This window comes from Piliocolobus tephrosceles, chromosome 19, assembly GCF_002776525.5.
Source record: "Piliocolobus tephrosceles isolate RC106 chromosome 19, ASM277652v3, whole genome shotgun sequence".
NCBI lineage: Eukaryota > Metazoa > Chordata > Mammalia > Primates > Cercopithecidae > Piliocolobus > Piliocolobus tephrosceles.
Window position 1 is genome coordinate 34,507,968 of NC_045452.1, and position 14,607 is coordinate 34,522,574.

General features: G+C 50.7%; 1 protein-coding gene across 1 annotated transcript in view; it reads left to right on the top strand.

Moving 5' to 3' along the window:
- The window catches only part of PTTG1IP (PTTG1 interacting protein), a 25,334-nt gene extending 10,949 nt beyond the window's left edge, over positions 1-14,385 (top strand). The window contains exons 3-6 of the mRNA XM_026447442.1: positions 1,983-2,091; positions 7,221-7,392; positions 8,324-8,370; positions 12,344-14,385. Coding sequence (XP_026303227.1) covers positions 1,983-2,091; positions 7,221-7,392; positions 8,324-8,370; positions 12,344-12,390 — 375 coding nt within the window. The 3' untranslated portion in view covers positions 12,391-14,385. The remainder of the gene's footprint in view (positions 1-1,982; positions 2,092-7,220; positions 7,393-8,323; positions 8,371-12,343) is intronic.
- Positions 14,386-14,607: the final 222 nt, after the last annotated feature.

Consider the following 14,607-nt stretch of genomic DNA (forward strand, 5'->3'; position numbering starts at 1 on the left):
GGTGGGCTGTGTGTCTGCTGCTGAGGCTGTGGTGGGCTGTGTGTGTCCTTGCTGCTGAAGTTGTGATGGGCTGTGTCTCCGCTGCTGAGGCTGTGGTGGGTGGGCTGTGTGTGTCTCTGCTGCTGAGGCTGTGGTGGGCTGTGTGTCTGTGCTGCTGAGGCCATGATGGGTTGTGTGTGTCTGCTGCTGAGGCCGCGGTGGGCTGTGTGTCTCTGCACTGCTGCCTGAGCTGCTTGCTATGTGCATATTACTTAATCGATCAGAAAAGCAACGCAACAACAACCAGAGAAGAGAATGCCATGGCCTCCCAATGAGCTCCTGTGGCTCATGGTACCACTGTCATGGAAAAATGGAAAATCAGACATTTACAACTTGAGCCATTTGAAAAGGGAGGATTGGCCAAAAATCGTTAATCGCAAGCAAAACCCCTGAAATTTAAGATACTCCCTAATGACCAAAATAAACAGAGTTTAACTGCTACTTGTTATGTTATACTGGAAACCACTTAAACAGGACACTAAAGTGGTCACTGTATAAGTAGCCCTGGGAAAGAAAGCCCAGGGGACATTGTTATATTTTTTTGTGACAATGACTTTCACCCTAACCAGGGCCAAAAATGTCATGACTGTCTATCCTATATCCTATTAAAAAATTAGCAACACTGTTAATGTGGAGATTTGAAGTAACAGGCAGTCTGGAGTTGGGTCTGGTCTTGGGCTGGCGCATCAGGTGCTGCCAAACGGCAGTTCTTTTTTTTTTTCCTTTTGAGACGAGTTTCACTCTTGTTGCTCAGGCTGGAGTGCAACGGTGCAATCTCGGCTCACCGCAACCTCCACCTCCTGGGCTCAAGCGATTCACCTGCCTCAGCCTCAGGAGTAGCTGGGATTACGGACATGCGCCACCACACCCGGCTTATTTTGTATTTTTAGTGGGGATGGGGTTTCTCCATATTGGTGAGGCTGATCTTGAACTTCCCACCTCAGGTGATCCGCCCACCCGGCCTCCTGAAGTGCTGGGATTACAGGCGTGAGCCACCGTGCCCGGCCTGAATGGCAGTTCTTTTACCCCTTCTTGTGCCACCTGCCTGCGTGCTAGGCTGTTTGCTGTCACGCTCGGTGCCTGGCTCAGAGCGCTGTGGACCGCGTTGTGTACCACCGCAGCATGTGCCGGGCCCAGCTGTGGGCTCTTACACACACATACAGGTGTGAAGGTGTTGTCTCCACACCACTGCGGCCTCATACCTGATGTTCAAGGGGCTCAGACGAGCATCCGTGAGGTTCTCTCCAGCTCTCGGTTTAGGGCAGGCTGAGCCTTAGTTGCATCATCTTTCAAGTTGTGCAACTTAGTGCATTTGTGAAGGTCCGAGGTAGGAAGCATGGTCCTTTCTACAAATGGTGACCATGCTCACCAAAGTCCATTCAACACAAACTCAGTGAGTGCCTGTGACGGGCCAGGCTATGTCCTGCGTTCTTGGGATGCTTCAGCCAGTGCTGTGCGTGGGTGCCCAGCGTGCGGGGAGGAGAGGTCTAGAAGCACACCTCACAGGAGGTGAGGAGGGGTGGAAGCAGGTGGTTGTGTCCAGTGGTTGGTCAGGGCAGGGCTCATCCAGTCAGTGGGGAGCCACACGGATGTGGGAGAGTACTCCAGGCAGAACAGGCAGGCTGAGCTGAGGCTGTGAACAGGAGGTGGAGTTGGCAGCACGGAGGCCCTGTCGCCTCAGTAGGGTGAGTTGTGGAAGAGGTGTGAATGACGCGGGCCTTGATGAGTCGGTGGAGAGCTGACAGGGCTGCTGGCTGCTGTGCTGGGTGTGGACTGAAGGGCAGTGAGAGTGAAGGCAGAGACACAGTGGGAGGGGGAAGGCTGAGCCATTACAGCCATCCACAGAGTAGATGCACTGGTGGGCTGTGGGCAGAGCCAGGACAGTTCTTTCTTTGTTTTTTCTATTGTGTTTCTAACGCTTATTTAATGTTGTTCTCTTTCAGTGTCTTTGGTGCAACACTAACAAGGCTTGTCTGGACTACCCAGTTACAAACATCTTGCCACCTGCTTCCCTTTGTAAATTGAGCTCTGCACGCTGGGGAGTTTGTTGGGGTAAGTCATTTTTTTCATTTGCTTCTTGCAAAATTGATGCTTCTTTGAAAATAGTAGTATGGGCTGGGTGCGGTGGCTCACATCTGTAATCCCAGTACTTTGGGAGACAGAAGCGGGTGGATCATGAGGTCAAGACATTGAGACCATCCTGGCCAACATGATGAAGCCCCGTCTCTATTAAAAATACAAAAATTAGCCGGGCATGGTGATGCGCACTTGTAATCCCAGCTACTTGGGAGGCTGAGACAGGAGAATTGCTCTAACCCAGGAGGCGGAGGTTGCAGTGAACCGAGATTGTGCCACTGCACTCCAGCCTGGCGACAGAGTGAGACTCCGTCTCAAAAAAAGAAAATGGTATTATGTGCCCAGTTAGCAGAAGTTGCTAGAAAATGTGATGCCAATAGCTCTGTGACTCCCAGGGAGAGGCTGGGAAGCCAGCGGTGATCTGGTGACCGGGAAAACAGCCCTGGGTCTCCCTGGGGAACCTGGAGGACCTTCTTCAAGGTCAGCCCAGCACTGAGCTCTGTCTCACCACGTTACAGAAGGTGTGGGGGAAGGGCGAGTTGGAAGGCAGTGTGTCTGACTTCTCTGCTCAGTATGTTTTGTTCATGTGTCACCCCGAAACTCATCTATGAATTCCCCTAGAATCTGCAGTTTTCCCAGCTTGAGAATCCCTGCTTAGTGTGGACACAGCCCTCTTTGTTTTGTGTGCGTATCTTTGTATATTTGATTTTTGTGGGCATTTTTTAATTAGGGGTATCAGCTCTTGTAAGATTCAAATTGTTTCCTAGTTTGCCTTTTTGCCTTTTTTTTTTTTTTTTAAACAGAGTCTGGCTGTGTCACCCAGACTGGAGTGAAGTGGCACGATCTTGGCTCACTGCAAGCTCCGCCTCCCGGGTTCATGCCATTCTCCTGCCTCAGCCTCCTGAGTAGCTGGGACCACAGGCACCTGCCACCTCGCCCGGCTAATTTCTTGTATTTTGTAGTAGAGATGGGGTTTCACCGTGTTAGCCAGGATGGTCTCAATCTCCTGACCTCGTGAACGTAGGGTTCCCAGGCTTTGTAAAGGAGCAGTGTTTTCTTAAGGCGTTTTGATGATTCCTTCTTTTTATTTGCATCTCGGGTCCCTCTGCAACTTACGTCTTATTTATCACTCTTCTAATTGATTTCCATTTCAAAATCTCTCAGGCTCCACCTGAAACAACTTGGTGTCAGTGTTGAGGCCCTAGAGAATTCAGAAGTTTGCGTGGTGGTGGTGATGGTTGTGGTGTGGGATGTCTGGCAGGGGAGGTGGTGGCGTGTGTGCACATTCGTGTGTGATGTGTGTACTGTGTGTGGTGCATGTGTGTGTGTGTATGTGAACATTCATGTGCCCATCATGTCTTGTGTGTTCCTGTCATGTCTGCCTCCACCTTGCCTCGTCCCTTCCATGGAACTTCCCTTAATGACCACTCTGTAGAGACAGCTCCTGGACCTGGGGAGCCTTGCCCTTTGGAGCACCTGTTCTGGAGGTGTTTTTAGTGGCACATAGCTTCTGATGAAGTGCACACATCTAAAGTCTCCCCCTGCATGGACTGTGGTTTATAGCCTACACAGTGCACACACGTGTGTGTGCATATATTCAGTGCATTTTTGCATACTTATACAGGTTATCACCACTCACAGCAAAGTAGGTAGAACTTCCAGGACTCTTAGAAGGCCCAGTTCCTGTCAGGACCCCCCCGGGAGCCACTGACTGGACTTCCCATCACCACAGATTAGTGTCGCTGGTTCCAGCCTTTATGTGGAAGAAATCCTGTGCTGTATTGGACGTTTTATTCAGCGTGTGCCCGAGATTCATGTCAGCTGCCTGCACCAGTTGTCTGTCTCGTGCAGTGTTCTACAGCTGTTCAGCCACGCTGCCGCCCAGAGACGTCTGGGTCCTTCTAGTGCTGCCGCCCAGGGACGTCTGGGTCCCTCTGGTGCTGCCACTCAGGGACGTCTGGGTCCTTCTCGTGCTGCTGTGAGCGGTCTTGTGTTGGCGCTGGCACAGGTGCTCACTTCTGGAGGCGCGTAGGAGTGGAGTTGCTGCGTCACAGAGCGTATTTGTGTTTAGCCTTAGTACATCTGCCAAACATTTTTGGAGTGGCTGTACCAGTTTGGCCTCCCCCAAGCAATGTGGGACTTGGTTGCTCCACATCCCTCCCAGTGTTTAGGGTCACCGTCACCCTAAGTTTAGTCCATCTAGTGGGTATGTCGTGGTGTCTTGTGCTTCTCATCTGCATTTCTGCAGTGACTGGCCGGTCATGCTGAGCAGCTTTACAATGGTGGGCGTTTCTGACAATTCTCCTGTGAAATGAAATTCCCACGTTAGGCTGCAGAAGTGGGTGGACACACAGTGCCTGCCCAGCACACAAGAGTGACCGCCGGTGACTAGTCACAGTCACAGCGGGGAGGGGGCACTGCACACCACACAGGGTCAGGCAGGGGAACAGGGCTCGGGGAGGCAGCCATGTTGTGACAGGAGGGTGGGGTGCCATGGGCTTGTTTGGTTAATTCTGAGGCTGAGAGGGAACTGACACCCGCTCCTCTGGGAGAAACAGGAACTGTGTCTGTCCCTGTCGAAAGGAGGAAGAGGCTGTCTGAGCTGAGACCTTGTCCAGCCTTGTCCACGGGAGCCGAGTAGGGAGGAGAAGTTGTGACTGGGCTTTCAGGGCCCTCCTGGTTTCACCAGATGCCATGGCACACATGATAACCAGTTTTAGGTCTCGCACCCCAGGTCCTTGTTTATTCTTACCAATAACCTTAGAACCATGTTTTTCCTGTTCTAGGCAAAATTATTTTGGAGCTTTAGTTGTAACGACCTGAAAAACACGCTCACTTGGAGGAAAATGAGATGTCTACAGCATTGGCCGTTTGTCCAGAGGCAAAGATGCCTCTGTTTGCCAGGCCTTTCCTCCAGACCTCGTTCGTTGGTCCCGAGGCAGGATGCCTCTCTTTGCCAGGCCTCTCCTGCGTCCTTTGGTTTTACCCTGGAGAATCAGCACAAAGGAGCCCAGAGTGTGTCTCCCATTGTGACAGGATTTCTGTTGGTTTTTTAACTAGTTTTAGCTGCTAATCAGAAGAGCTATCTGAGGGGTAGATATGCTTTAGGGCCAGCCATCTTGTTGATCTCATCGGGTTTTTTAGTTGATTTTTCTGGAGTTCTCCAGTCAAAAAATGACATCTTCTGCCAATGAAGGTCCCCTCTGTAGTTCTCCCTGTTGCTGTAATTTTTGCAATTCTATACTTCCAGAACAGGTCAGAGGAGGAAAAAACACAGGATTAAAAGTTCAAAAGGCGTTTGATCAGATGGAACCTATTCCTGATTTTCAAACTGTTTTAATAAACTAAGAAATGAATTCTCTTAAACAGGTAACCCACTAGAAGTGGATCTCAGGGTCCAGGGCAGCAGGGGGGTGAGGCTGAGGGAGCCCCAGAGGCCTGGCTGTCAGCCTCCTTGCCAGGGCCCAGGCGTGCAGCAGGTGTTCACTCCCAGCCCCTGGAGGTCAGAGGTTGTCACCTGTGGTCACCACAGTTAACTACAGTTAATGGCACAGCTATTAACTGTAGTTAAGAACAGTGAATCATGCGGTAATCTACTGCCCAGGGGAGTTTGCTTATAAAGCCATCTTCAGGCTGGGCGCGGTGGCTCAAGCCTGTAATCCCAGCACTTTGGGAGGCCGAGATGGGCGGATCACGAGGTCAGGAGATCGAGACCATCCTGGCTAACACGGTGAAACCCCGTCTCTACTAAAAATACAAAAAACTAGCCGGGCGAGGTGGCGGGCGCCTGTAGTCCCAGCTCCTCGGGAGGCTGAAGCAGAATGGTGTAAACCCGGGAGGCGGAGCTTGCAGTGAGCTGAGATCCGGCCACTGCACTCCAGCCTGGGCGACAGAGCGAGACTCTGTCTCAAAAAAAAAAAAAAAAAAAAAAAGCCGTCTTCAGGAGGCTGGATGGGTGTTTTTGTTTTTTTCGAGATGGTGTCTTGCCGTGTTCCCCAAGCTGGAGTGCAATAGTGCAGACATAGCTCACTGCAGCCTCAACCTCCCGAGCTCAAGTGATCCTCCCACCTCAGCCTCCCATGTCGCAGCGACCAGAGGTGCATGCACCACACCCAGCTAGTTTTTAAAAAATTTTTGTAGAGATGGGCAGGGGTGGGTCTCACTTTGTTGGCCAGGCGGGTGTTGAACTCCTGGACTCAAGCCATCCTCCCGTTTTGGCCTCCCAAAGTGCTGGGATTATAGGTGCGAGCCACTGTGTCCAGCCAAGAAGGCTGTTTGAACTGCATGATTGAAAACATGTTTGCAAAAGTAGTGTTACAGTATTTTTTGATTGATTCTAGTTTGAACTGAATGGAAAAATCTTGGCTGATTTTAATATATAGATCTTTAAAAGAAGTTTAAAAGAATAGTAAGATCTGTTTTAAATGTGCATGTGTCTCCGAAGGCTGGTTAAGGAAATCATAACAGGGTTTGGGACTGATTAGTCAGCCGTTCTTCAACCCCAAGGTCCCCAAAATATTCGGTTTTGAAGATGATCCCATCTTGTTCCGTGGCCTCATCCGCTCCTCCACGGTCATTCCTTACGAAACTGGCTGCCAGTATGTGCCCTTACATAAATTTATTGTAAATAAAAATTTACAGTATTTCTCTTATAAATCGTTGTAATATTCTTGACTGTGGTTTAAACAAAAAGCAAAGCTGCATCAGGCTTAACCTCCATTTCTGTGAGTTTAGAATGTCTTAGGAGAGTCTGAATACTCTCCTAAGTACTGGAATTTTGGTTTAGTTAACTTTTCTCAGGCTTGAAATACCTTTTCAAACTCAACTGAGACAGACTACCCTGTCACTTCAGTTCATTGTGGTTAATATTATAAACCACAGATAGGAACATGTGGCTGAAAGGAGACTCGGAGAGGGCGGGACCCTGGGGGGTGGGGGCAGGGCCACAGGCTCTCCACACCCCAGGAGCCAGCTTCCTGGCCGAGGGGGCTTTCCTACTTTCGCTCCTGTGTTCCGAGGTTGTTCCCCAGGGACAAGGGAAGGCTGCGGTGCTGGGTCGGTTACGTGTCTGGGGTGGCCCTAACTCCAGGCGCTTGAATCTCCAGTGAACTTCGAGGCGTTGATCATCACCATGTCGGTGGTCGGAGGAGCCCTCCTCCTGGGCATTGCCTGCTGCTGCTGCTGCTGCTGCAGGAGGAAGAGGAGCCGGCAGCCAGACAGGAGCGAGGAGAAGGCCATGCGCGAGCGGGAGGAGAGGCGGATACGGCAGGAGGAACGGTGAGGTCGCAGTGATGCCTGCTGGGAGAAAGGTCACTTCGAGGGGATTCAGATCCGCCAGGCCGTGGAAATCATGTGGACACATCCTGCGTTTCCCTCAGTTTTTAGACATGAAGAATGTGTGTAGTGCCCAGGGGATCTTCTAGGTCGTGGTGGAGAGGGAGAGACCGTGGTGGGAACCTAGCGGTGGCTGCGAACCTTGCTTCCACGGGCTTCCTCGCTGGTCTCCTCCCATCAGTGCAATAAGACTGAGTCTGCGCTCGGTGTCACCAATGTGTGACGGCTGCTAAGGCGGCTCGTCCCGGCCCAGCGTTTGCCAAGAGCAAGCTGAGGCTCAGAGGGGACAGCGTCTGACTGTGGCCAGGTCGGCTCTCCTGTCACCCTTTCCCTGGTGACACAGCACTCTCCTGAGTGCCTGCTGGGGCTCTCGGGTAGCCCTGGGAGGAGGTGGTGTCATCCACACCTGGCAAGGGAGAGGATCTGAGGGGCCGACTGTCAGCTTGGTGGCGGGTGAGGGTGGAGGCGGGACCTATTTTCCATGTAGTCACCTTGAAGTCACATGCTACTAAGTAAAAGCTGACAATTGCATTTTCCTAACCATTCAGAACCTGGTATATGATTTTTACTGTTTTCTTCATATGAAAAAAGCTTTTTAAAAATCACGATATTGGGCATTTGAATTCCTTTTATTGAAAGGAATAGAATAATACATTGGAACAACCTTTGAAGACTGGGTTCGTTGTCACCTTGCCTGTGCTGGTGGGTATGTGGCCTGATGACCAAGCTTGTCCCCATCCTGGTTTCACTCTGGGAACTGGAGGGAAGCCACCAGAAGAAACCTGGAGCCTCCACTGAAGGATACGGAAGGGCATTTCTAGCAGTTCCACCGTGTGTTGTTGCTTGGTGCTCATCATGTTCCTCTGTGTTTTAGGAGAGCAGAGATGAAGACAAGACATGATGAAATCAGAAAAAAATACGGTAAGGACTGGTCACGCCTCCTTTTTGACTGGTTGGGAGGCTATGGCACGCCGTCTGCGTCCTCATAGGACTGGTTGGGAGGCGATAGCACACGTCTCGGACGTCCTTAGTGCCAGTGGGGCCTGAGATTGGGCTCTGGGTTCACCCATCGGAACAGAAGGAGGTCTCTCCAGAGAGGAACAGCTGGCGGTTGTCGCCAGCAGTGCTGTGGTGAGCTCTTTCCTAAGAATATTTTTATCTCAGCCAGTCGTCTTCATGAAGTCTGGTTTCTCAGATACCTCTTTGCTTATCGAGTCACAGGACTTCTGGGCTGGAAGTCTGCAGCTGTTCTGCTGTCGTGTTCGGCTTCCTGTGGGCGCACCTGCGCAGCGGAGGTGCTGCGGCTTTCTGGTCTTTGTTTCAGGGCGGCCCCTCATCCGGGGGAGCATTGCTTGTTGCTTGTTGCCATCTTCTGAGTGTGGCAGGCGCTCCTTCCAAGCACTCCCCAGCACCGGCCCTGCTCCCTCTTGCCCGGCCTGGGGGTTCTGTTCTCCTTTGGTTGTATCTGGAGAGATTTTGGAGGGGAGCTTTGAAGGAGCCAGAAGGAATGTATTTGCCAAGTGTAAACCTTTTATTTAGTTGGAGTGAATTGGAAATACGCATTGTATTATCTGTGCTCCCCCAAATCACGTGATGTTCACTGCTTAACACTGAACACCATCACCCAGCCGTGCTTTGTTGATTCTATACTGATTTTTTTTTTTTTTGAGACGGAGTCTAGCTCTGTTGCCCAGGCTGGAGTGCAGTAGCGCGATCTTGGCTCACTGCAAGCTCTGCCTCCGGGGTTCACGCCATTCTCCTGCTTCAGCCACCCAAGTAGCTGGGACTACAGACGCCCGACTAATTTTTTGTGTTTTTAGTAGAGACGGAGTTTCACCGGGTTAGCCAGGATGGTCTCAATCTCCTCACCTCATGATCTGCCCGCCTCGGCCTCCCAAAGTGCTGGGACTACAGGCGTGAGCCAGTGCGCCCGGCCAATTCTGTACTGATTTTAAAGTCTGCAAAGAGTCTAGCGTCTCCTGCGCTGGGTTTGTGGTTGTGTGACGTCATGGACATGGTGGGAACTGACTCCTCGCCGGTGGGAGGTGTAAGGTCCTGCGTTCACGGCAACCGTGGGCCTCAGGAATCTGTCGTCCTGCGCCCATGGTGCTTTCCTTGAAGCAGTGTATTAAAGGCTAAACCTAACTGGAAAATTTCAGAGTCTTTTCTGACTAATGCAGATGTTTTGGGTCTTCTGTTTGTATTAGGAAATACCATAAATTTGTGGTATTTTAGGATCCCGCCCCCTGGGGGCATGGTGACATCACTGCAGTTGTTTCCATCATCAGATAGGGGACGGGACTGCAAAGCCCAGCAGCCACCGTGAGCAGCGCCTCTGTCAGGCGCGGGTGGTTGGCGTTGTAGCCCCCAGAGGCTTGGTTCCCTCTCATGGGGGCTGCAGGGTTCCCATGCTGCTGGTGCCCTGGGCTGTAAACGCTGGGTAGCTCTGCCCACTGGCCGGGATGTCCCCTCCCTGTCAGTTCTGGCCTCCTTGGAAAGTCACCTCCTTATGACTGTGCTGTGACCTGAGGCCAGGTGAGTCCTGCCAGTCTCGAAGTGTCGGCTTTGGGGTGTGAGGCTGCCTTGGCTGCTGGCCTCGAGATGACCAGCGGCTGATGGAGGCTTTTTCCTACGTGTTCCCGCCCATCACCTCCTGAGTGCTTCGTGCTTGGGCACTGACTTTCTGGGTTCGCTACTGCCTTGTCCTTGCCCCACCCCCTCCGTCACCTGTTTCCTGGTGTGTGTCTGGAGTGGGTGGTGACCAGGTACCTGCGTGCAACTGTCACAAGGAGCAGCACCAGGGTCGCCCTCCTCAGTGAGCGCATGCCCGTGTTCGTGGAGCGTGGGCCCAGCAGCGTCTGTGCAGGCCTTGGCTGAAGGCAGCATGCTTTCCTTGAAATGGAAGAGTCAAAATGAGCTTTTTGGCACCTAGTGACTAATGTTAACGTAAATAAAAGATGAGGTGGACACACACACACACAGCCCAGCACCTGCTATCGCCAAGTGCAAGCTGTGTTTAAAGTTGCTCGACCTTTACTGTGCCCCAGCTCCCAGCGGGTGTGAGGCTGTGGGCGGCCAGCCAGGTTCTTGGTGTAGCAGTGTCTTCTGTGTCAGGGCCCTGATTGACTTGCACCTGCCATTTTGGTGGTTAATTTGGCCCTTTAATTGCATTGATGAAATTCGCTTTTTGTGCCAGTTTGTAATAAAGCCCATTGAATGGCCTGTGCTTTAGAAAGTCTCGGCTAGGTAGAATAATTCCGGGGAATTCCGGATGGGAGAGTGGGAGAAGGCGTGTGAGTCAACTTGGTGCAGTTACATAAAATACCAGCACGCACGCAAAACCCTTCTTTTGGCTTTGGTTTTTCCCTCTAAACTGGAAGTAGACTGAGAAGCAGGTTTTTCAATAAGACCTTAACCAGTCTCTTTGCAGCTGGTATCTGATAACTCTTTCCTAAAACCGACTTTGAGCCTCATCTCCCAAAGCCTGACGCCTGTGGTCCTCCTTGACAGGCAAGAAGGAAACGTGGCTAGGCCCTTCCTGACCATCTGCTTCCCTGCCTCCCCTTCCACCCAGCCCCCAGAATACCTGCAGTGAGTAGCTTTGTTGTAATCACTGCGGATAATTTTAGTGTACAATACAGATTTTTAAAGGGAGAGAGAGGCCGGGGCGGTGGCTCACGCCTGTAATCCCAGCTGCAGGGAGGGATTACAGGGAGACCGAGATGGGTGGATCACATGATGTAATCCCAGCTGCAGGGAGGGATTACAGGGAGACTGAGATGGGTGGATCACCTGAGGTCGGGAGTTCGAGACCAGCCTGACCAACATGGTGAAACCCTGTCTCTACTAAAAATACAAAAATTAGCTAAATGTGGTGGTGGACGCCTGTAATCCCAGCTACCTGGAAGCTGAGGCAGGAGAGTTCCTTGAACCCAGGAGGCAGAGGTTGCAGTGAGCCAAGACTGCACCATTGCACTCTATTCTGGGCAACAAGAGCAAAACTCCGTCTCAAATAAAAAACAAAGAGGGAGAGAGTGTGTGTATGTGCATGTGTGTCTGCAGTGTGAAGGGAAAACTCCTGGTCCTCGGGTAACTACCACGGGTTTACTCTTATGGTTCAATACACATTTTCTCCCAGTTCTGTCAGAGTACTTAGAGAGTTAGATTGAGGGTCGTGTTAGTTCTTTCTGTAGCCTTAATTCGAAAGGTTTAAGAGCAAGTATAAACACAAAGTAAGGTCATTTTGTTTAATACTAGCCATTCACTGTGGAACTAACCAACCACTGTGGAAAGAAATGTTTGCCTTAAATTTCTTTTCTTTGCCGAGCATCAGGAAATAAGTGCTTATCTCTTAGGATCTGTTAGAATTCTTGTTTCTAGTAAATTTTATTTCAAAGTTTAAAGTGGTTTGACTTCAAAAAAGGTTAAGCACAGCATGAGAGTCTGCTTACAACACCCGTTGTTGCTATACCCTCGGTGAATCTTCTTATGAAACTTAGTCTGTGTGGCTTTTTAAGATTTTGTTGGGCCAGGCGCGGTGGCTCAAGCCTGTAATCCCAGCACTTTGGGAGGCCGAGATGGGCGGATCACGAGGTCAGGAGTTCGAGACCATCCTGGCTAACACGGTGAAACCCCGTCTCTACTAAAAAATACAAAAAGCTAGCCGGGCGAGGTGGCAGCGCCTGTAGTCCCAGCTACTCGGGAGGCTGAGGCAGGAGAATGGCGGGAACCCGGGAGGCGGAGCTTGCAGTGAGCTGAGATCCGGCCACTGCACTCCACACTCCAGCCTGGGCGACAGAGCGAGACTCCGTCTTAAAAAAAAAAAAAAAAAAAAAAAAGGTTTTGTTTCTGGTTGAATGAATGAAGTTATGATTCAGGTTGATTTTGTTTTCAGGCCTGTTTAAAGAAGAAAACCCATATGCTAGATTTGAAAACAACTAAAGCGCTCCAGCCGTCAGGCAGTCCCGATGCTTCCTGTGAGGTGCACACTCCGCAGCTCAGCCCAGCCGGGAGACCACGTGGCCCTCGCGGTCTCCTGACCTTGACCAGTGAACCTGCCAGCCTTCCAGGACAGGTGGCCGGAGAGCTGCCCCTGAAGGACAGTCTTCCTCTCGTCCTGCAAACTGGTGACCTTCTATTCCCTGTTCATCTCTGTTTCTAGATTTAGTCACTTGAAATAAGAAATCTTTGGGGTTTGGGGTTTTTTATACTCTTCTCAGTTTGTAAGAAGCTAACTGCACGCAAAGCCGCCTGACGGCACCTAGCACTGTGGCTGTCATTCTCCCGGGCAGCAGCAGAACCCTGCCTTCCTCTCTGTCTGTTAACTAGCTTCACACGCAACAGAGGGAAGACGGTTTGACTTTTGTCGTGAGGAGAACTGACCAGCCCTCATCAGTCCCCATAAAACCACGGACAGCATCAAGTGTTCACACCTGTTGACTCACATGGCTTTTGCTGATGACACGGGGCTCCAGTACACAGTCTGATAAGGACTTACTTCCTAACCTCAATGGTATTAAATAGCATTGGGGAATAGCTAAACCTTTAAAAAAAGAAAAAAAAAATTATTGGATTTTCCTCCCTACTTAAAAGATTTCACCAGAAGACTTTCATATAAAAATTCAGGCTCTTTTTGGCCAGTTTTTAAAATTTGTATCTTTACTAGAACGTGAGAATCTTTTTCCCTTGGAAGTTTGAATTAGAAGTGTGGTGTTTGGCCTGCCTCTGCAGCACCGGTTGCCTGCTCGTGTGCCAGCACTGTTGGGAGGATGGGGCAGGACGCTGCACCTTTCTCCAGCCCTGTTGGCATCCTCAGTGCCTGCAAGCCTCTCCCTGCCTGTTGGGCTGTCTGGGGGGTGGCCATTTAGGGATCGTGGGGACGGGGTCCACCCCAAGAAGAAAGAAAGGCCCATCCACAGGCCTGGCTCTGGGCCGTGTGCCCCAGAAGCAGGTGTGTCCAGAGCCAGCTGAGGGCTCTCCTCACACCATCCAGCAGGCGCCAGTGCTCCTTCTGCCTCACGGGACCAGTCCAGCTTCCAGCCGCTCTGGCTCGAGGGTGTTCTGAGCCCTTCCTTCAGAGTGGGCTTCCCCGGGAGCTCTCCAGTGGCACTGCTGGACCTGCCCATGTTTCTGTAAAATCAGGATACGTGGCTTTAGTAAGTAGACCCAGCGCTTCGTGACAGGGGGAGCAGCGTGCGGGGAGGTCACTGAAAAGTGCTGCCTAAGGAAGTTTGAAAATAGTCCCTGTTCCAGATTGCCTTGAATTTTAAAACGTTTTGCTTTGGGAAAGTAGGTCGACAGCACCTAAGATAAATGATGCATTCCATGTTCACACCTCACAGTCAGGAAAACTGAGAAAACTGTCTTCCGCATGAACTGAAGTTCACAGGCAGATCACTGTGATCCACAACACTAAGAACTCATCAAACAGCTTGATAAGCCTTTTTGACTGTGTGCATCTGTACCGGGAGTAACATTCCTATGCTGAAATGTTCACAAAGAATAGAACCTGCACCCAGTTCTTCAGGCTGATTTCTCTGACCTCTTGGGCATTTGCATTTGTAGTAAAGTATTGCAGAGTTTCCTAAGTATTTTATAGCAGCCATCAAAATTGGACTTTGTATTGTTTATTCATAAAAGAAACTTAGTAATAGACTTGAACGAACTTTGTATGAATACAGTAGTGTGTACGCAAAATCAGTGTCCTAAATGTAGGCTGCTGAGCTGAAGGTAGAGCTTGGTTGTTAAATACAGTGGGTGAATCCTTGCGTTCAGTGTAGAAGCTACGTCTGTAAGGTTGGTCTTAGTCCATCTGATTTTCTCTGAAATACGCTAAGAGCAGCCACAAAACTGTAACCTCAAGGAAACCATAAAGCTTGGAGTGCCTTAATTTTTAACCAGTTTCCAATAAAACAGTTTAATATCTGCATTTGTCTAATATGCTGTGTGTTCTGTGTTTCCTATCAGTGGTGTCGACATTACTGCCTGAAATGCTGGGAGGCAGGTCAGCTTTTTTGGGTAAAGTGGGCCTCTGAGCCATCACGGGACGCCTGGGCAGTCTCCAGACTAAATGCCTGTGGCTGTCACAACGGACCAGGCTGTGTCCTAAAACTCCCCACCCACAGGCCTGCCCCACAGGGGAGGTCTTGGCCGTCTCCT